This window comes from Leguminivora glycinivorella, chromosome 4, assembly GCF_023078275.1.
Source record: "Leguminivora glycinivorella isolate SPB_JAAS2020 chromosome 4, LegGlyc_1.1, whole genome shotgun sequence".
Classification (NCBI taxonomy): Eukaryota; Metazoa; Arthropoda; class Insecta; order Lepidoptera; family Tortricidae; genus Leguminivora; species Leguminivora glycinivorella.
The window spans coordinates 3,770,902-3,793,323 of record NC_062974.1 but is presented as its reverse complement, the minus strand read 5'-3'; the positions used below and the strand labels follow the sequence as shown (position 1 = coordinate 3,793,323).

The window sequence follows — 22,422 nt, the reverse complement described above, 5'->3', positions numbered from 1 at the left end:
CATGGAAGACATTTGAATTTTCGTAGCATTTATCATAGCATTAATTCGTTAGGAGTTTGTCGAAATATGTTTGTCATCATCTTGGCATCGAATATTGGTCGAACGTTCATTTAAGGAAAGTTTTAGCGTTTATAGGGTACTCCAGATCGAGGGGCACACTGAAAATTATATTCAAAACGCACTAAAGAAGATATTTATCTTGCAGAAAATGACAGAAAACAAGCAAATAAGTATGGCCGCGAGCTGCATCGCGCTCCGTGGCGTGAAAATTTTCCTGAACGCAGGCCGAGCGGCTGCTGCAAGGAAGGCTTCTTCGTCCCCAGTAGTGAGGCGGAAGCCCAAACCGCCTGTGCCTGGTGCCAAGCCACCGCAGAAAGTTTTTGATGCTTTGCTTAAGAGCACTAAATTTAACAAGTAAGTTTCTTCTACAAATCAGTCGAGATGCAAGAGAATGTTCACCAAGGAGCAATCAGTGATAGCGTTGCTGCCGCAAGGAAGGCTTCTTCACCCTCAGCACTGAGAGCGAAGCGAAAGCCGCCTGTGCTTGTTGCCAAGTCACAACAGAAAGTGTCTGATGCACCTGCAAGGAGCAATCAGTGATAGAGTTACTGCCGCAAGGAAGGCACCTTCGCCCCCAGTAGTGAAGCTGAAGCCAAAACAAAGTGTTTGTTGCTTTGCTTAAGAGCACTAAGTTTCACAAGTAAGTTTCTTCTTAAAATCAGTCGAGGTGGAAGAAAAACTGCACCTGCAGCCTACTGCACCGCCTAAAGAAGCAAACATATAGAGTTACTTCCGCAAGGAAGAATTTGCGCCCCCAGTAGTGCGCCTAGAGCTAACCCACCATATTAACTATGAGGCAGTACTCTTCTTGAATGAACCGCAACGATCTAAAGCTTTCCCACCAATAGTCAATCCAAGTCTTAACTACCTGTGCTTGGAGCTAAGCCATTGCAGAAATTACCTATACTATTTGATGCTCTTCTAAGAAGCTCTAAGTAATTTGCTTCTTTTAAGCATCAGCTAAGATACAAGAACGCTGCACGTTATAGGAAGCATCGGTAGATGGTTATAATAAATAGGTTTTTTTTTTTTTGTAATTTTATGGCCTGGTAACTAGACCTATAAGCCAAGTCTTTATTTTTGATGGTGATGCGTTAGTTCTTTGTTCACTTCACAATTTACATAATAAATAGGTAGGTAGGTTTCCAATGTTACCAGCTTTTGCACGCAAAATACACAACTTAACGGACACAGTTCAATGTACCACGAAACATGTATGTCCCAAGATTGTAGACAGATGGCTAGACAGTGTGTCAAAACTTCACGCTAACCAAGTTGATAGATTACGAAGAGAATTACTTGTAATTTTATTTCGATGCTTCGAAAATCCAATAAAATTAAAGCACTAAACAGCAGTTTAACATTAAATATTACTTTCAGTGTTTTTGTATACGCGCTTATGTACCTAATAGCGCGTTTGTCAGTCCACAAACTTTTTTAAGCACCCATAATACCACCTTTCCCGCGAATTTTCACGATTTCCTTTCAGCACTTGTGGCACTTCAGTCCTCGCCCTCAGTAGGCCGAGTCGGTCGTCATGCCGCACCGCAAACTTAAGGACAGGACGCTCGAAACTTTGCACAAGTGCACCAATTTTAACAAGTGAGTGCGTAGTGTTAAAAGAACAGGCACGTGTAGTAGGTATTTGTAGCCCTGGGTGGCTAGCCGAATGGCACAATCGCTCACGAAACGAAGCGCTAGTAGATATTATCTATCTCTATCGCGCTTGCGTATTGGCGCGACAGAGCCAGCGGCGTATCGCTTTCGTTTGGCGTCGGAGAAATGCCATTCGGCTACGGGGCCTGTAGTAATTAAATTGAAGTAGTTTATTTAATGTTTCTACTAATGGTCAAATGACAATGTAATATACTTACATGTGAAGAATAGACGTATATTGACCGATATAAACCGTGATTACCTTTTTAGGTTTCCGTAGTCAACTAGGAACCCTTATAGTTTCGCCATGTCTGTCTGTCCGTCCGTCCGTCCGTCCGTCCGCGGATAATCTCAGTAACAGTTAGCACTAGAAAGCTGAAATTTGGTACCAATATGTATATCAATCACGCCAACAAAGTGCAAAAATAAAAAATGGAAAAAAAATGTTTTATTAGGGTACTCCCCCTACATGTAAAGTAGGGGCTGATATTTTTTTTCATTCCAACCCCAACGTGTGATATATTGTTGGATAGGTATTTTAAAATTTATAAGGGTTTACAAATATTGTTTTTTGGTAATATTAACATTTTCGGAAACATTCGCTCCTAAAGGAAAAAAAAGTGCGTCTCCCCCCCCTCTAACTTTTGAACCATATGTGAAAAATATGAAAAAATCACAAAAGTAGAACTTTATAAAGACTTTCTAGGAAAATTGTTTTGAACTTGATAGGTTCAGTAGTTTTTGAGGAAAATACGGAAAACTATGGAACCCTACACTGAGCTTGGCCCGACACGCTCTTGGCCGGGTTTTTAATTTTTATTGAGGACCCGATATTTCGACGCAGTTGCATGCATCATGATCAGGGGAAACTGAAGAGGGTGGGTGGATGTCACAGTTGCGTAGATAAGTCTTAACTAACCGTGAATTATTTAAAACTCTTATGTGAAGAAAAGTCATTTAGATTAAGTTTTTGACCGAATTAACAGCAATTGTCTAGCATAGTCCAAGTGGTCATGTTTGATTCTACCTGCGTTGTGTATAAATGTACAAAATGTAAATGTTTTTGTTTACGCGCTCACTTAGTTAATAAGTATTTTGTTTTAAATGATATGTTTCCTTCTTCTGAGAAATAAAGATTTTTAAACCTAGTCTAAAGAAGGGGGACATGTCTCTACATGGTTTTACATAGGTGATAATAAGTAGAAAAGTTGAAATAAAGTTAGTCTTAGGTACGAGTAACGACTGTTACAAGATATTTGTATTTTTTTCCTATATTTAAGAATACCTGAAAATCGTTTGTAGTTCTTCATGTCTAACAAGGTTTTTTGTAAATTTAGTGCGATGTTTACATATTGGCACTACTTCCGTACGGAATATCGATATGAAAGTATCTACGCCTGAAACTACTACGTACGCAATTACGCATGAAATGCACGCATAACATGTCATGCTTATGATGTATCGGCACGCACCTGGCAGAAACATATGATCACACAATGTTCTTTACTATGTAATGCAACAAGCAAATGTTCCTTAACTTTAGCATAGATAGTACTCTTATTATAGAGGTCCATGCAGTGACTACTGACTAGCACTTTTTTTTAAATGTCAGATAAAACTGTTTATAATAGCGTATAATGAAGTTAACCTCTACATCCCAACACTCCAAACATTTTAAACTACTTATTAGAGGTCGGTTAGGTATAAGAGGTCGGGAACCGTTTGAGGGATAGGGGCCTAGATCCCCGCTCCAGGTCATTCCTGGTGCAGAGGTTGTCCATCGCGATTCAGCGTGGCAATGCTGCGAGCGTGTTGGGCACCTTTGCGCCGGGGATGACGCGGGGGGGATTTTTGACTGATAGTTAGTTAAGTAAGTTAAGAATAGATTAGTTAAGTATAGATTGTTGTTTTGCTTTGTGTACTTTATGTGTTACTTAATATCTAGGTTAAGTTAGGTTTAGTTTTTTTTTGACGTGTAATTTTGATTGTGTAATATGTTAATGTAATTAATATTTTAATAAACTTATTAGGGGACAATGTGGAAATGTGGGGATGTGGAAATAGAACCCGCTTCTATTATATTATTTTATTTCTACATTATTTAAATGTTATTGTTCATAATGTGACTTTTTCAGCAGATTTTTGCGAGAATCATACAATTATACAGGATGTAACATTAATGCTGGTGATCCATTTAAGACCATAACCGGTATCGAATAGCGGTTACGAATACCACTTCCTTTTTTTAAAATAAACACCATCAAAATTAAAGGTACTATAGAAGGTAATGTATAAGCCATAGGATTTATCTTCGGCAATTATGTTACATAGTGTATAAGTAATATAAAAATGTCAATAGTTCTCTTTTTAACCCCCGACGCAAAAACGATGGGGTGTATAAGTTTGACGTGACTGTCTGTCTGTCTGTGTCATCGTAGCTCCCGAACAGACGAAGCCATATAGATTTAGTTTTTTTTGTTTGAAAGCTGAATTAGCCGAGAGTCGGGAGAGTTGTAGCTTTATTTGACGTTCATATGCGCATTGTAATATGCCTACTTGAAAACGAAAAACTCTTTATTTACATGAACATATTTACATAATTATATAAGAAACTAAGACTAAACTTAAAAGCTAGCTAATGTCTAAAATAGGCCCTTGAGGCATTGTACCAAGGATACTGGCGACATTTCCTCGCTGTATCGCAATGCTGATACGTTGAGCGAGGAAGCCGCCAGCTCTTCGGTCACCAGTTACCTCAACCAGACGCTTCGCGATTTCTGTGAACAACTTGTTCGCGCTGGGGCCCCATGGACCTAGAGTTTCTACACCAAAGGGTACAAAAAGGTATTCTTTGCCAAGACTTTTGTATTTATTACGTTTCAAAATTTCGGCACTTTCTGCCGCTGCGCCCGCTTTTATCTTGGTCCGTTGGAGGTGAGACGGTGCCAATGTGTCTACGCAGGTAGCATCCCACACTAACATTCGTCCCATACTCCATACTTCATTTTCATTTTTCCATGTTTCATGAAAATCGGTCTACTATGGTCGAATTTGACTATCATACATTGTTTATATCGATCTGGTTTAAGCACTGTTCAAACACCATGAATGTCAATTAGACTTTGGCCTATGGCAAATTTTTTTATCTGTTTCTCTCATCCTGCTAGCATTAAAAATTTACGGCAATCCGGAACGTTGCTCAAAATTGCGTTTTTTTAAATTATATAAATTCGCCGCATTTATTCTACAAGTACCCAATCGGAAAAACCATGAAGAGGACTCTTAAAGAATATATTTTGGCAGCATATTAACCTTTGTTTGTTGAAATCGTACAAAGAGTCATTGAAATATTCTCAAATTAAGCCAGATAGGGGTTGTCCGAAATTTATTTGCTAGACCTATTCAATTCAATTCAAATTCAAAATATCTTTATTCATGTAGGCCTAGTTACAAGCTCTTATGAATAGTTCATTACATATATATTATGATCTTAATCTAACCTAATTATCAGAGCAATTTATTGTTGTAAATTATTGTTCATAATAATATTGAGTCTATAATATACAATTTCATATAAAAATAATCGTTAAACAAAAAATATATAATTAGGTTTATGTATATATAAAAATACATGTCTAGAATATTTCTAGGAAAAATCCAATGTCCAAAAAAATACAATATTAATTTCATCAACAATAATAATAATAATAAACGTAAAAATAAGAAACCATTTCGAATAACAATTAATCCCACGTTGTTTTATCATTCATGTAGTCTTGTGTTGTATAATAAGCTTTGGAAATGAGTACACGCTTTACATGATTCTTAAATTTATTAATTGACAAGTCAGTAATATGATTCGGAAGTTTATTATAAAATCGAACACAATTACCCATGAATGATTTTTTAATTTTACAGAGCCGTGTGAAGGGCACCGCGAGTTTATGTTTATTTCTAGTATTTATATTATGTACATCACAGTTTTTCTTAAAATTACAAATGTTTTTATGTACATACATAATATTCTCATAAATATATTGACAATGCACTGTCATTATATTAATGTCCTTAAATTTATCTCTAAGTGAGTCTCTATGTTTCATTTTATATATTGCTCGAATAGCCCTCTTCTGCAGAATAAATATGGTATTTATCTCTGAAGCACTGCCCCAAAGTAAAATACCATATGACATAATGCTGTGAAAGTAACTAAAATAAACTAATCGAGCTGTTTTCACGTCTGTTAACTGACGGATCTTGCTCACTGCAAAAGCTGCAGAACTAAGTCTATTCGAGAGGTTAACAATATGGGGACCCCACTGAAGTTTAGAATCTAAAGTTATACCAAGAAAAACTGTACTATCTACCAGTTCTAATTCCTCATCCTTCACAACGACACTTGTTTGCTCATTCCTTACGTTACTATTAGTGACAAACTTAAGGCTGCTTTCAAAAAAAACGTCAAAAGAATGTAAAATTGATAGTTTTAGTCGGTGAAATACTACACTTTCCGTTATCCAATAGATTTATTTAATTCAAGTTCCAGTTAGAGCATCTTATTATCTTGATTTTTATAAGACTGGATTTTTGAAAACTAACTCACTAAATTAATTATGAATTTTTCTCTAATGCACGTTTAGAAAAACGCACGTATAGAGCTGAATCAGTCGATCTTATTTGTAAAATTTGGACAATTTTGAATATTAAAACTGGTAAATTTATAATTCGTATATCCTGTACCACAATCATTTCAGACTAGATTTTTATTTTAAGTTTTTGAAAAAGAGTAAACTAGCCTAAGGCGAATTCAATTTTTTCAGAAATTACCTAAAATTAAGTGACAATTTCTTTGAAAATCTACATCAAATCGAAGTAAGTTTTGTACTAAATTAATCTGCAACGTTTACTTAAATTGCTGTTATGCCTTAGTGATTATAAATTGCTATTATTGATTTTTGCCAATTTTTTGAAAACGAGCCTTCACCGGTACAATTATTACCACTTTTGGACATTTTCTCATATTTTGTTAGACCAAGTAGAAAAAGTCCTATAATGTGATATATATTTATAAACTACTCGCAAGGCCCTTTAATTTGATACCACACACGGTATGATCGAGCGCTCGGTTGCGATTTCACTATTTTTAACACGAAAGCCCTCTTAATACATTTAGTCTTTTTTTCATTTAATAATAAATTATTAGCATTGAACCAGTTCACTACTTTAGAGATAGCATTGTTTACATCACTGTGAGCTTGTTGCTGTCGTTTGAGTTTGAAAATAAGTGAGGTGTCGTCTGCAAACAATACTATATCATGGTGGGTCTTTACAAGGAATGGCAAGTCATTTATGTAGATAAGGAACAGGAAAGGCCCCAATATTGATCCCTGTGGTACACCCATAGAGACCAATGACCCAGTTGATCTCTGTCCATTGACATCTACCCTTTGTATTCTACCATTTAAGTAGGACTTGAGTAAATCTAGTGCTGATCCTCTGACTCCATAATAATGTAGTTTCCTGATCAATGTTTCATGACAAACACAGTCGAAGGCCTTAGATAAATCACAAAAGATACCTAAAGCATCTTGTGACTCCTCCCAGGCATCGAAAATATGCTTAATTAGCTCAACACCAGCATCGGTTGTCGAGCGACCCCGTGTGAAGCCAAATTGCTTATTATGCATTAAATTATTAACGTTAAAATGTCGTACTAATTGAGAAAGAACTAATTTTTCAAATATTTTACTGAAAGTTGGCAGCACAGATATTGGTCTAAAGTTAGTGGGGTCAGAGTGGCTGCCGGATTTAAATAAAGGAGTTATTTTGCTATGTTTCATTAGATCAGGAAACTCGCCGCAGTCAACACTGTTGTTGAATATAACTGCTAAGTCAGGCGCTACAACCTCAACTAAGGATTTTACGGCATGGACGGAGACCCCCAGAGGTCACTAGTTTTTTTGACATTAATTGATTTAAATGCCTTTACTATATCTGAGGTACAAACATGTTCAAAATAAAGGTCTCTACAACACTCAGGAACGTTTTCCTCTAATAATGTGACGGCAGATAAGGGTGATGAATTTAAATCCTTAGTTGTGAATGCTGGTATCTCGGTGAAAAATTTTTCGAACTCTGTTGCTACTTCAAAATTGGAATCTATAATTTTGTTATCAATATTCAGTTTAATATCTTTTACTGCGTGTTTCGAGCGACCAGTTTCCACATTAATTGCTTTCCACGTTGCTTTAATAATGTCAGAGCTATTTTTTATTTTATTACTAAGATAATTTCGCTTAGCGATATGACAATCTATCTTGAACTTCTTCGAATATTGCTTAACATGTTCTTTAAATTCATCACTCGTATTAAACCGCCGTTCTTCATACAAGGCATACAATGCACGTCTTCGTTGATGTAACTCTGCAGTAGCCCACTCACTAAAAACTGATGCACCACTAACTACGACCGATTTTGAAGTAAATATTGCATTATAATGTTGCAGAAAAGTGTGAAAGAATGAATTATACATACTATTAGGACTCATATCGGAAGACAGGGAGGGTAGCGCCTGAACCAAACTTTGCTTCATTCGTTCCACGCGGTCGGAGGTTACTGGTACAAAAGTTATTTGTTTTCTCAAAGTATTTTTCCTTAATGTCTCAAATACTATCAATTGGCCTAAATGGTCTGATTCTAAGTTGCTAATTACATCTTTAGTAGTAGGAAAAATATCAGTGAAAATATTATCTATACAGGTGGCACTAGTGGCAGTCACTCTAGTAGGCTCCATAAAAATATGATTGAGATTACATGATTTGAAAAGATTCAACAATCTGATACTTATTGTTGAATTTTCCAAGATATTTACATTAAAGTCGCCGCATATAAGTATTTTTTTACTAGAAGATGATATTTTAAGTAGCACAGATTCCATATTTTTTTCAAAAGTTTCAAAATTACTTAATGGCGGCCTATACACACAGACAACAATAAATTGCTCCAATTCTACAGCACTTAGTTCTATAGTCCGTTCAACAGACATGGAAACAATATCCTTACGTTCCTTAAATTTTAACTGGCTATTTATTATAATTAACGACCCACCATGTATGGAACTATGTCTGGTGAACGAACTTGCCACCTGGTGATTATTAAATTGAGGCATTAATTCATTGTTTTTTAACCAGTGTTCAGTAATGCATAAAATGTCTACATAAAATTCGTTCATGAATAGTTCAATTTGTAAATCTTTTCCTCTAATACATTGAATATTTTGATGCACCAGGTGGATATACTTTCCTTGCTCACAGTATTGATTCTTATAGTTACTTAAAATTAAATTGCCAGAGACAGAATCTTTTGTCTTAGAAGCTAGTTTAAATCATTGGTTATGACTGGAACCAATTCCAAGTTCATACTTTGCTGCTCAATAGGAGCAGAGTTGTCTGCCAAATTCTTGGCAGAAATGTCAAATAAATAGGATAGCGATAAAGCTATTTGTCTTTTATAATAATTTGAAAGGTAACATTTACCTTTAGTCAAAAACACCATAGGTATATGGTATTTACTAACAAATTTGTTAGTGTCAATTATGCTAACCTTACTACTATATGTACAAAGATTATATAAAGCTACATTCAACTTATGTCTAGTGTTATTTTCTTTTTTTTCTGCCTCTGACATCTGGTTACAATAGGGGAATGTAAAGAAAATAATTTCATGCACTGCCAATGAGTTTAATTGTTCATAATATTTTACTAAATTATTTTTGTTTACATTACCCCTATTCCCCATAAAGATAAGCAGTGTTGTCTTACTATTGATATTACTGTCGTTTAAAATTTGTTTAATGATATTTTCAAAGCTGCTATGAGGCAGACAGTTATTGATTGTACTAAGTCCCTTTAAGTAAAAATTTAAAAATGAGCTCATATTGCTCCCAATCTCATCACAGTACATAACAACATTAGGTTTAGGTGTGCTTTGTTGTGAAGTGTGGAAGGGGCCATTATCATTCATTTGCCCCTGCGGTAAACTGTCACTATGTGGGGGATCTTTTTCAATTTTTTTTAGACGAGGTTTGTTTTGTCCTTATTCTAAGCCTTTACAAAGGCTTAGGTAAGGTTTATTTTAATTTAAGTGTATTGGCGCAGGTACGAGCTGGAAGCGTTGTACACGATGTACCGAAACCTGGTGTCGGCTGCGCAGTCAGCAGCCCCGACCGGCATCGGACAGCCAGCACCCAAAGCCGATGTAAGTTACACAACACTTCTGGTGTTTCGGGTGTCCATGGGCGGCAGTGATCGCTTACCATCAGGAGAACTGTCTGCTCGTTTGCCTCCTATCTCATAAAAAAAACCATCATCCTCCTTTCGTTGTCCCGGCATTCGCCACGGCTCATGAGCGCCTGGGGTCCGCTTTGACAACTAATCTCAAGATTTAGCGTAGACACTAGTTTCACGAAAGCGCCTGCTATCTGACCTTCCAACCCGAAGGGTAACTAGGCCTTATTGGAATTAGTCCGGTTTCCTCACGATGTTTTCCTTCGCCGAAAAGCAACTGGCAAATATCAAATGATTTTGCTCATAAGTTCCGAAAAACTCATTGATACGAGCCAGGGTTCGAACCCGCCGGTTTTTTTAAAGCCGATGTATTATTAGAATAATAAATGATTATCAATAGTAGCGGAGGAAACAACGCACCAAAAGTATCTGATCTGACATCGTGGATTGGATAACTTTACTAAATATCTAAATATAAATAAATCTGTACCTACTGTTGGTGGTCACAAAGAAAGTACTAGTTTATTTCTATAGACACACATCTCTTTTCGAAGCGCTTACAGGATGGTAGTAACTACTGAAGCGTTATTTGATCCGCTGTTTTTATGTATTTTTTTTAGTTAGTTACACCGGATTTGAGTAAGTCATAATGTATTACCCAACCAATAATAGTACGTTTCGATACAAGTGCGAAAAAAAGAAAGTTCGAAACGAGTGGCGATAAATTAAAACACGACCAAAGGGAGTGTTTTAAATGGACACGAGTTACGAATTTCCTTTTCGCACGTGTATCGAACGACGTTTTTCAGTACAGATGGACCTCCGAAGTTTCGACCTGACATATAATGAACCACTTCTCACACTAGTGGTTAAAAAAAAACACCATCTGTACTGAAAAAACGTTTACAGTTATAGGAAAAAACAAATTGGAAACGGCAATTTGCTATGATCTTATTGCCCCCTATTTAGGTAACGACCTCGATGCTGGCACGCAACCTAGGTCGGAACATAGGACTTATGAGCAAAACCTAAATTATGAGACATAGGGCAAACGAAGCTCCAAGTTTGTGAATCTTCAGGGTACATTGCTATGAATTTATGTATATATATATATATGATATATATACATTTATAGCAATGTACAATTTCAGAATATTCTCATAATTTCAGCAATTATTGAATTTTTTTATAAGAAAATTTTCATGCAAATTGCCATTGAGAACATTATCTTTAAGATAATTAATTACGTATCTAATTGGTATCAACAGGTGATGATCGCTTCCTTTGATGATTAAGTTACACTGGCGTGGCGTTTGTTACCAAAACTCATCTAATGCCATTGAAATTTACTTACTTAAGTGCGTTTTCACATTATCCGATCAGATATCGGATGTAGGACCGATATCCCATACATTACAGGCGCCATCTTGAATTTTTCCATTGAAATCCTTCCAACATCCAATATCGGATCGGTTGTTGTGAAAACGGACTAAAGTTTGGCAACAACTGTGCAAAATGGTGCGAAGAACAAAACCGAGACCGTTCCATGAGAACATTCGCAATTTACGAAACTTCTCATCGGTGCATTGCTATTAAATATCTCTGGTATGATTTTATTTTCTGTGACTATACTTACGAATTGTCCTATAATATTTATTTATCATTAATAAAATGGGTACAAATTAGCATACAAATAAAATGAAATTAAATATGATTAAATCTAAAAACTTAAATAACTCTAAAACTAAAAAACTTACATCATGTATTAAAAAAAAAACCCTAATATATTACCTTAAAACTTACGAATTAATATATTATTTCTTCTAAATGAAAAGTTAAGGATAATCGCGTGAGCTGACTTTGATAGTTCTATTACAGTGGTGATCGAGTTCAAAGCTCACCTTTTATTAAATGATAATCTACATCGTTACATGGGATATGTATGCTATTGAATACTACTTGCTAAGTCATTGGCAATACATTTAATTTTAAACTTTTAGCAACGCGTCTGTGAAATGGTTCTATGGTGGTTACAAATCAATTTGTCCGATTAGGTATACCATTACATTCCGTATGTATTATCCGTTACGTATTAATAAAGGAATGTCATCAATTTCGTTAATGGAATCGCTGACGTTCTTGTTTCAAATTTACTTTTACGCGTCAAAGGTTGATTTGGTTGAGGAACGGCTATACGGAAACCTATCGGCAACATAGTTGAAACCCGCATGAAAATCCGTTTCGTAGTTGAGTTTATCGCAAATACACATAATATTTATATACACGGACAAATGCGGAGGGGGACTTATTTTCATAAGATGTTGTTGTGTATGTGTAGTGCCCCCTATCACGTTTGCTTTATCGTATTAAATCCACGAGCAACAAAAAAACAAATAACTGAAATAACTGTCATTATCATAACGCAACCTATTTTATAGAAATTTTTATTCGAAAGCCCGAAAGCTTTCTAACTTTTCTATTTTCATTATTTTAATAGCTTTTGCCCGCGGCTTCGTTCGCGTTAGAAAGAGACAAAAAGTAGCCTATGTCACTCACCATCTCTTCAACTATCTCCATTTAAAAAAATCACGTGAATACGTCGCTCCGTTTTGCCTTGAAAGACGGATAAACAAACAGACACACACACTTCCCCATTTATAATATTAATATGGATTTAACAGGGCATAGATCAAAGCACCTTCCGCGACGTAATGCACAACACCTTCGACCTGGTCACCGAAGAAGCTATCCTGGAGAGAATCTGGGTGACCTGGGAGCGCCCATCAGGCGGCGAAGGAGCCATCAAATTTGAAGCCTGGGCGAAGGGCTTGAGCCGAATGCTGAGGGGGACTGAAGATGAGAGGAAAATGCACTGTTTTGCTGTCTACGACTTGAATGGGGATGGCTGCATTACGAAGGACGAGATGTTCTTGCTACTCAAGTAAGTGTTGCGTGATGAACAAATTTGTATTCACATTTCAAAATATTATCATACTTAAAAAAAGATTTTTTAAACACGACTATTTTACTTCAATTACAAACTCTCTGCGTTTGAACTCCAAACTACCCCTACACACTACTCGTACTAGTCTTGTATAACGTATGTATACCTTTATACACCTCTCCTGTTACGAGAGCAAATGCTGTCTAAATCTAATTTTCTGATCTAAAAAATAACTACCTAGTTTCCTCACAATCTTGATCCTCTCACGAAGAATAATTAAGATCTACCTAATGATATTCCATGGACACAAAGGTACACTACCTACAAGGTCAATAATGCTGTCGAGCAAAAAACCAGCACGGCCATGCCATCCTTTTCTCGGAGCAATTATCAGGCCATTTTCAAGCCCCTGTTACTTCGTTGTGCAGATAACTAGAAGCCTGAATTTTCAGGAACCAAGCAGGCATCAATTATACGTAAACATACAATGATTATATAATGAATATTTCAGGAATTCCCTCTTGAAACAGCCAGGGGACGAAGATCCGGACGAAGGAGTACGTGACCTGGTGGAACTTGTTCTCAAGAAGCTGGATATTGATAGGGACGGCCGAGTGTCTTTCGAAGATTACAAGTAAGTTCACTAGTACAATCCAGGTCTCTTTAAAACAAGAGTAAATAGGTATCTCATAGGTAAGCGTGCTCCACCGTAGACCGCATCATCACTTACCATCAGGTGTGATCGTGGTCAAACGTCTACCTATTCATACTAAAAAAAAAAAAGTAAGTTCACTAGTTTGGTGGGTTGGTTGCTTAAAGTAATTACAGCAGGAGGGCTCAGTTTCTCAGATGCGGAATAAGTTGGAGGGTGCTAACGCCGATTCATATTGAAGGCAAGAATCCACTAAGGTATAAGGTCTAGGCCTTCCACAATTTTCATGCATCGCTTAGAGCGTAAATCTGTATGTCGTGTTAAATGCTTATTAACTCCGTATAGATAAGAACTATTGTAGTGTTCTTCACACGACAACGTTGGCGTCTTGGTTTCGCACTAACATTATCGCACGTAGCCAACATGCTAATGTGGGATGCTAACCCCGCCTCTTTGAGAGATCTTCGAAAGACTTGAGGCGTACGCGGAAGCTAACGTTGCCATTTGTTTTTCACACCGCGCTAGCTTCCTAAGTAGCGTCTACTTAGATTGTACGTTTTTCTTTCCAGACAAGCGGTTGAACAGGAGCCTCTCCTGTTAGAAGCCTTTGGCCAGTGCCTGCCTTCTAAGCGACATTCAGCCGCCTTTCTTAGAACACTAGTCACTAAGTGAAAATATAGTAGTGTAGTTAGTAAGGAACTTAATTACAATTTGTTTTAGAATTGTATTTATAGAATTAGTGATCATTGCAATAAATAATTGCTCACATGAATTACGTTATATCAGAGAATATATAATAGTACAAGTACAGAAGGCCCACTGCTTTGATGTTCACGAAATGCCGCCTTTTTAAATGCCTACAAAATTTTGACAAAGAAAGGAGCCGCACGTGCGCAGCGTCGGACGATAGGGTTGCCTATGGATTAAAACGAATTAATATCAGATAAAATGTTATACTATTATAGTCAAGCTTTGAGTACTCTCTAGGTATATATACAGTATTTATATATTTTTGTAAGTCCCAACATCACAAGCCTTATTGAACTTTTCCGTGGGACATAATCAATAGGAGATATGTGTAAAATTCTCCGATTTTATTCATGATGTCTATTTAACTAAGCATTATTAGTCATTCCACATGCGGACATCGCATATGAACCTTTAAAAAACTCGTGACGTAAAGTAACAATAGAAAGTACGAACGTGCGTTCCGTGAGAACGCGCGCCACCCCTGATTAGGCCGCGAACTCGCGGCCGCTAGCATGTACTTGTAGCGCGGTGATAGAATCGCGGAGTGAGCCGCCCCTGGTTATATTAAAATTGTTTTTAGTCGGCGTGAGGATTTACGCCAGCACCGATGAATTTGTGGAGAATCCTGACAGCAGGTGGAGACAGGAAACGTGTGAAGAACTGAAAAGAACAAACATTTAAAAATAATTGTTAGTAAAACAGTCAAGTGACGGCGCCACTGTGACTAAATAAAACATCGCCAGTAAACTACTGTCGAGATAAAAATTAAAAGCCCTAGCAATAATTCAGGCAAATCAACCAATGAACTTTTGACTGATGAAATCCCAAAAATCCGAAAAGAAAACTAATTTAGTTTCCGTGACCACCTGTAGTACAAATGACCAGGGATGGTCACTGTCCACTGAGAGCATCTTCGATGAGGTATGCGATCTCCTACATCTACCACCTTATTGCCTTTCTGGAAACTGATGCTAGCCCTTTGTCGACTATGTATGATTGGTATATATGTATGTCAGTGGCGTAGCATCGATACAACTCGATTCCCAACGGGTTCCCTAAAATTCTGTAGTATACATAACAGATCCCAAAAACCCTTTACCAACTAAAATTTTCACGCGTCACCACTGATGTATGTAGGTAAGTATAGTGTACTTTACCCTTTCTGCATAGTATAAGTGGCCAGGAATGGTGATGGTCCACTGGTTCCGCCTGACTGCATCCACGATAAGCTCCGCCGCCTCCCCTGCGTCTACCACCTTGTTCGCTTTCTGGAAACGGATACGAGGGTTCTTGGCCAGCCCCGTGTTCACGGTGTAGGGGCAGATGGTTGTGAATTTGATCTGTGGAACATGATTACTATTAATTTTTATTAAGCAGAAACGTCTGCTAACGATTCTAAACATTTTTATATTAAAGGAAAAAATGGAAAAATTTACGCTTCCGGCGGGACTTGAACCCGCACCATTTTTGCAATCCGTGCAATGCTCTTACCAATTGAGCATTGACCATTGATTGTGGCTTCCGTAGCTCAATTGGTAAGAGCATTGCACGGATTGCAAAAATGGTGCGGGTTCAAGTCCCGCCGGAAGCGTAAATTTTTCCATTTTTTCCTTTAATATAAAAATGATTACTATTAGTCAAAGAAGAGGAAGAGATGTCATGTCATATCTGAACGAGCAGCGGTTTGTCTCCATGATACAAAATACCAAATATCTACTGGATAACTAAACGGCACAATTTGGATCCATTGGGTGCAAATAACTAGGCACAGATATAACCAAAACATGTAATCGTGATCATAGAGGAATAAGTAAGGAAAGAGTTGTAACTCCATACATCAGTTAATGAGAGTTATTTGTACAAGCATAGTCATAGTGACATCTAGCGACAATCACGCGTCAACTAGCGTAAATTATCAGTACTGTTACTTGTCAATAGATGTCGCGACGAACGAAGACTCTAATGCTCACCAATTTTTAGCTAATATTACAATAGTATTAATCAGTATTCTGTTTTTAATTCCTTCTGCTTGTGACTGTTCTAATATAATTTTTTGGCAGACGAGACACTGTTGACACCTAGTATCGTGTAGTGGTACTAGTGGTACTGATAATTCACGCTATTTGACGCATGATTGTCGCTAAATGTCACTATAACTATGCCTATACAAATAACTCGCATTTACTGATGTATGGAGTTGCAACTCTTCCCTTAAGGTAACGGACCCAATCATGGACAGTTTAAGAAAAAATTTCGCCTGTTTTTGCTATTTCACTGATAAATGTAAAAAATCTACCGCTAAGCGTGTTAAATCTTGAATGTCCTATCCTTATTTTACATTTCAAGCGTATTGCAGAATAAATACTCGGGACTACCTCTACATTCCTAATGACGTTTGTTCGAAAATCACTTGGCCTAACTCATTTGGCCGAATTATGAAATGCCTCACGCTCTTTTGGCCTAACGATCATTTGGCATAATTTAAATTTTGCCCCAAAAATGACATTACCCAGAACCGATTCGCTGTTAAAAAGGTAGGTTTAGGTTAGGTTAGAACCGTGACCTCACACAAATCCGAATCGCTTCTAAAAAAGTGGGTTTTAACGGCGTTAGGCGAAACAATATTAGGACATTTAAATTAGGCCAAATGATCATTATGCCAAAAAATATTAGGCGATCTAAAAATCGAAGAAAAAACTTTAGGAATCTAGATATACATCCATAGGAGTATGTAGGATGTATATCTAGATTCCTAAAGTTTTTTCTTCGATTTTTAGATCGCCTAATATTTTTTGGCATAATGATCATTTGGCCTAATTTAAATGTCCTAATATTGTTTCGCCTAACGCCGTTAAAACCCACTTTTTTAATGGTTTCTTCATAGTTAACAAATTAAAACTAGGTTTTTTCTCCAATCATGGACGGCAGGTTTAAGGGAAGAAACAACCAAGATTATCATAAAGGACTTACATTGCTTTTGCCGTCAGTCTCTTCATACAGCTCGTTTTCCAGAGCCTCCATGATGCCACGGACCGCGAACTTGGTCCCACAGTACGGCACCAAGTTACTGGTGCCGATGTGGCCTGCCATGGACGAGAGAGTCACGATGTGACCCTGGTTCCGCTTCTTCATTGCTGGCAGGAATGCTTGGAGGGTCTGAAACCGGGTATTTATTGTATATCTCGTAAGGACTTAGTCGAGGACCGTGAAAACTGACTCTTTTCCACCGACAAGAGTTGGGTCATTCAATGGTTAAAAATCTTTATTTCATACAAGCCTTTACATGATATAAAAGTGACAAATCTCAAAAGACCTGGTTTTCCTAAAAGGTTCATGAACGAGGTTCTTGTAATAAGATTGCCTATATCATATTCTAGGGTCCCTCAAGATGCAATCATTAAAGCGCGAAGATAAGAGCTAAGGACCAGTCAGACCTCTGATAAAATAAAACATACATACATACATATAATCACGCCTGTATCCCATAAAGGGGTAGGCAGAGCACATGAACTACTAAATTTCAGTGCAACTCTTGGCAAAAATGGGTTAAAAGAAATCCAAATTGTAACATTGCAGTGACAGGTTGGCAGCCTCTCGCCTACTCCACAATTTAACCCATATCCCACAGTCGACTTCTACGACACCCACGGGAAAAAGGGGGTGGTGAAATTGTTAAGCCATCACCACACGGGGTAATAATACATAAGACATAACGCACCCAAAGGTTCCCAGCAACATTGATGTTAAGAGTGGAGGTGATGTTCTGCTCAGTCCAGTTCAAGAAAGGCTGGCACGGCATGACCCCAGCATTGTTGACCAGAATCGTCACCTCTCCCACTTCTTTGGTGACCTTGTCTGCGAGACTGAAGACTGCAGCTCGGTTCGATACGTCACATCTAGAAAAAAAGATAAATAAGTATTAGAGTCTGTGCAAAAAGAGAAAAGTCGTGGAATCATTTTTTTTATACTACGTCGGTGGCAAACAAGCATACAGTCCGGCTGATGGAAAGCGGTCACCGTAATCTAGGGACGCCTGCAACTCATAGAGATACTTACTATTTGATATCTACTAACGAGGATAGTTAGATTATGTCCAATAACGGCATTATCGCCATCAAAACAGCGTTTTGTTCAGAGAAATAATAAGTAAGTAATTGTTTTTTTTTAATGCTCATAACTCTGAAAGTAGGACAAATCCAGAAAAGTTTATATGACATTTTAATCTTCTAATTCTAATATGATGAGGAATACGCTGTTAAAAATATTCGGTTTCTGCATATTACACTGTGTATTTAAGATATATGGATCAATAGCATCGTTTGCACGTTACGACTTCGTACATAATTTATTATGTATGTCAGAACGTTGACAAGGTAATTATTTATCAGATATTTACTCGAAATTAAACGCCTTCCCGCCATTATCCTTGATCATCTGAACAGTCTCCTCGTTGCCTTTGGCGTTGACGTCCACGCACACTACAGTGGCGCCCAGTTTTCCGAAGCGCAGCGCAATCTCTCGGCCGATTCCATGGCCCGCGCCGGTAATCTATAAAGGATAGAGATTAGGCTAAGCAAGAAAGATTGAATACTGGACTGACAATGCCCATACAAAAAAGCGTACCCCTGAAATGTATGGGCCTTTTAGGCTTAAAATTAGATGGCGAAAGAAAGTTGTTAAATTTTCTACTATACAATATAGCGAGGATAATTTATATAGGATTTACACACTTCATACCTTAGTATAAGAATCGTACCTCGATTTTTAGCGCCACCTATTAAATATTATCATAACTACATTGATGATGCCTACATTTTTTTTTTTTCAAAATTTGTATTTAACATGATGTCATGATATTAAAATAAAGAAATATGTCATGTATTCTTATAAAAAGTAAAGCACGCAAAAATATTTGGGGAAAACATGATTTTGGCTACTTCCAGGCTTCGAAACAGCGCCATCTAGTTTTAAGCCTGAAAAACACATTTCAGGCTTAAAACTAGATGGCGCAAAAAAGCGTAGGTATTGTCTTGTATATACTTACAAGAACTATTTCTCCTCGGACCTCCTTAGGCTCATCCGGAATGAACACCTTGTAGATGCATCGAATATTCTCCGCATACACTTTGATAAGAGTCCACAGCAGTTCTAGGACGATCATTACGGTGCCCAATGTGTCAGACCTGTTAAAAAAAAAACAATTTTCGGTGTGGAAGTTCTTCCTGAGTATGATCCATTGTCAGTGTTTGTTCTCTTGCTTAGGATGAAAACTCACACAAAATATAAAAAATCTTGCCAAGTTTAGTGCGAGTTGTACTCGGGTTGCAAGGGTTCCGTAGGGCTTAAGCGCCTCCTTTTTTGGAGGCACTTAAGTCATTTTTGCGAATATTCATATTCGTTTATTTCGTAAATGCACAGATGCACGTCAACAGTTACAGTTTATATAATAATTTAAAATTTTGAATAATGGATGTCAATAAAATAATCATAATAATTTTCTAACATTTTTTGCCTATTTTCTTAAATTACTTGACTAAAAATTATAAAAAAAAATTGAAAATACTTTGAATATGTAACACAATATACTCCGTTCAAAAAACTTTGTTTTTTAATTTTCAGTTTTAAGTACCCCCAAAAGTTCAGTACTTTCGGGGAAATTTGGATGTGACAGACGGAGAGACCGACGCACGAGTGATCATATAAGGGTTCCTTTTTTCCTTTTTGAGGTACGAAACCATAATATAATAACCAAAGAACACATTTTTCTCACTCAGCATACACAACGAGCTCTTTTTTTGTCGCGTTAAATAAAAATGTAAGTACGACATAACATTTTTTGTTTGTTTATATTCTGTGATAATATACTCACATTTTAATGTATAATTCTTTGTACCACTGTCAACACTGACCAGTTCCACTTTATTTACAAATTGCACTACTTACAATAAGAGTTTTGAATGATTCACGGTTATTTTCATTAGACTTATATTGACCGGGATATAGACCGTGATTACCTTTTTGATTTTTGTCGAACTCCCGAAATATCGGGATCGGGAGCTCGACAAAAATCAAAGTTCCACTTTATTTATATCCCGGTCAATATAAGTCTAATGCACATTTTTTATAAAAAAAAAAAAATTTACTGATTGCGTGTATATACTCCGATACTCATTGGTTGATTCTATAATCTAATCTAAAGTTTGAAGTGTAAATTATTACAAGGATTATCAAAAAATTACATCACTATTAAGGCATTTTTTACGAGATAACAACATCACTGTTCACAATAAGGTGACTTATTCGCTAGCAGCAGGGCTTTAGTCTATTTCTCACGTTCTAACAAATATGTAAGTGCGAAAGTGACGCATGATATCAAAAGTGACCAAAACACGACCATGATACGCAACCGGTTTTATTGAATACCTTGACATATACTATTAATATTAGAGATGGGCCGAATATGGACTTTGCCGAATACGAATATTCGGCCGAACATTCGGTTCAGCTCTTACCGAACCGAACATTCGGCCGAATATTCGGTTACGCCATATTTTTAAAGAGGATGTTCATTAAAACTATTAAATGATTGATAAAGGTTACATATGTTACTACAACTATGTTTTTATGATTTAGTCGATAATTGAAACTTAGTTAAAACAGCTCTGAACTCAACTCCTAAACTACGGTTTTTTAACTTTTTTACAAAACAAATGTATTTAAGTATATTTTGACGCATAGGTTTCTCTCTTTTAAGTAGTTCCTTGAAAAGCTGCTAAACTAGGAGCTTATTATCCAATGGAATACGTAAGATCTTCATTAGTTATTTACTTTGTTTATTCGGTAAATATTCGGCAACGCAACCGAACTATTCGGCCGAATACGAACATTGAAAAACTTGCCGAATATGCCGAATACCGAATATTTACCGAATATTCGGCCCATCTCTACATACTATTAATATTTACCAAGGATGATTTATATAGGATTTACAATCTTCATACTAAAAATCGTTCCTCATTTTGTTAGCGCCACTTATTAAATACTATTATAACTGCAACTACACTGTTTTTTTTTTTTCAAAATCATCAATCATGATATTGTTCTTATAAAAATATAAACATGCAAAAATATTTGGAGAAAATATGATTTTGGCCACTTCCAGGCTGCGAAACAGCGCCATCGGGTTTTTACAACTGTTTTAAGCCTAAAAGGCCCATACATTTCAGGGGTACGCGTGTGTCACAATCACAAGTCACAATTATAAATAAATAAATAAATAAATATTATAGGACATTCTTACACAGATTGACTGAGGCCCACGGTAAGCTCAAGAAGGCTTGTGTTGTAGGTACTCAGCAACGATATATATAATATATAAATACTTATATACATAGAAAACATCCATGACTCAGGAACAAATATCTGTGCTCATCACACAAATAAATGCCCTTACCGGGATTCGAACCCGGGACCGCGGCGCAGCAGGCAAGGTCACTACCGACTGCGCCAGACCGGTCGACAACTAACAGTATTCAATTAATACATACCTGTACAAGTCATAGTACTCTCGCCTCGCTTCGCTCGTATTATAATTATGTCTTCGCCCTGCAACCTGTAGGCCTAGCACATGATGGCCGCGGGAGTATGTCGCCGCGAGATAGTTGCCACGTCTTCTTCTAACTGTATTAATGACATAAGGACGGGTAGTCTATCTCGCGGCGACATACTCCCGCGGCCATCATGTGCTAGGCCTACTGCAACCCCTTTCGCCTCGGCCTCTGTAGTAATGTAGGTACTAAGTATTATTTGCAAACACACACCAACATTTTGTGGGCTTTTCTTTAATTTAGGTGTGATGAAGATTTTTTATAAACTCGTTTCACAAAATAAGTATGTTAGTAATGTAGGTATTCCAGTGTGCGTATCCGAATGGCACAAACGCTCACGAAACGAAACGTTCGTAGATATCTATCTTTACCGCTCTTGTGTATTGGCGCGACAGAGCCAGACTACTCTTCGCGGCGTTTCGCTTTTGTTTCGCGTCGCAGAAATGAAATTCGGCGGTGTCGTTCCAA

The 22,422-nt window shown here is 37.1% G+C and overlaps 2 protein-coding genes across 3 annotated transcripts; one reads left to right on the top strand and one right to left on the bottom strand.

The window, feature by feature from the left end:
- The first annotated feature begins 212 nt into the window (after positions 1–212).
- On the top strand, positions 213–14,418 carry LOC125225288 (EF-hand calcium-binding domain-containing protein 1). The gene is made up of 5 exons (XM_048128923.1): positions 213–414; positions 9,873–9,972; positions 12,683–12,942; positions 13,457–13,579; positions 14,167–14,418. The coding sequence occupies exons 1-5, from the start codon at positions 233–235 to the stop codon at positions 14,267–14,269; spliced, it is 768 nt and encodes a 255-aa protein (XP_047984880.1). The 5' UTR covers positions 213–232; the 3' UTR covers positions 14,270–14,418.
- Positions 14,419–14,532: 114 nt separating this feature from the next.
- Positions 14,533–22,361, bottom strand: LOC125225818 (17-beta-hydroxysteroid dehydrogenase 13-like). 2 transcript variants are annotated; one of them, XM_048129677.1, is made up of 8 exons: positions 22,109–22,361; positions 21,895–21,959; positions 19,392–19,530; positions 18,744–18,895; positions 18,066–18,243; positions 17,318–17,503; positions 15,505–15,687; positions 14,533–15,007 (listed from the first exon to the last, which is right to left on the bottom strand). In XM_048129677.1, exons 3-8 carry the CDS (start codon positions 19,506–19,508, stop codon positions 14,924–14,926), a joined length of 900 nt encoding a protein of 299 aa, XP_047985634.1. In that variant the 5' UTR covers positions 19,509–19,530; positions 21,895–21,959; positions 22,109–22,361; the 3' UTR covers positions 14,533–14,923. The 2 variants fall into 2 exon arrangements, with proteins under 2 accessions (XP_047985634.1, XP_047985633.1); XM_048129676.1 differs by lacking the exons at positions 21,895–21,959; positions 22,109–22,361 and adding an exon at positions 20,217–20,287.
- Positions 22,362–22,422: the final 61 nt, after the last annotated feature.

Excerpts from the sequence above, each read along its gene's own strand:
- LOC125225288 (XM_048128923.1), top strand. The coding sequence starts at position 233 with ATGGCCGCGAGCTGCATCGCGCTCCGTGGCGTGAAAATTTTCCTGAAC. Across the intron at positions 415-9,872 it reads AAGAGCACTAAATTTAACAA|GTACGAGCTGGAAGCGTTGT; the intron begins GTAAGTTTCTTC and ends GTATTGGCGCAG. Across the intron at positions 9,973-12,682 it reads AGCCAGCACCCAAAGCCGAT|GGCATAGATCAAAGCACCTT; the intron begins GTAAGTTACACA and ends TGGATTTAACAG.
- LOC125225818 (XM_048129676.1), bottom strand. Across the intron at positions 18,244-18,743 it reads GGGAAGGCGTTTAATTTCGA|ATGTGACGTATCGAACCGAG; the intron begins GTAAATATCTGA and ends CTTTTTTTCTAG. Across the intron at positions 15,008-15,504 it reads ACTTATACTATGCAGAAAGG|TTCTTCACACGTTTCCTGTC; the intron begins GTAAAGTACACT and ends TGTTCTTTTCAG.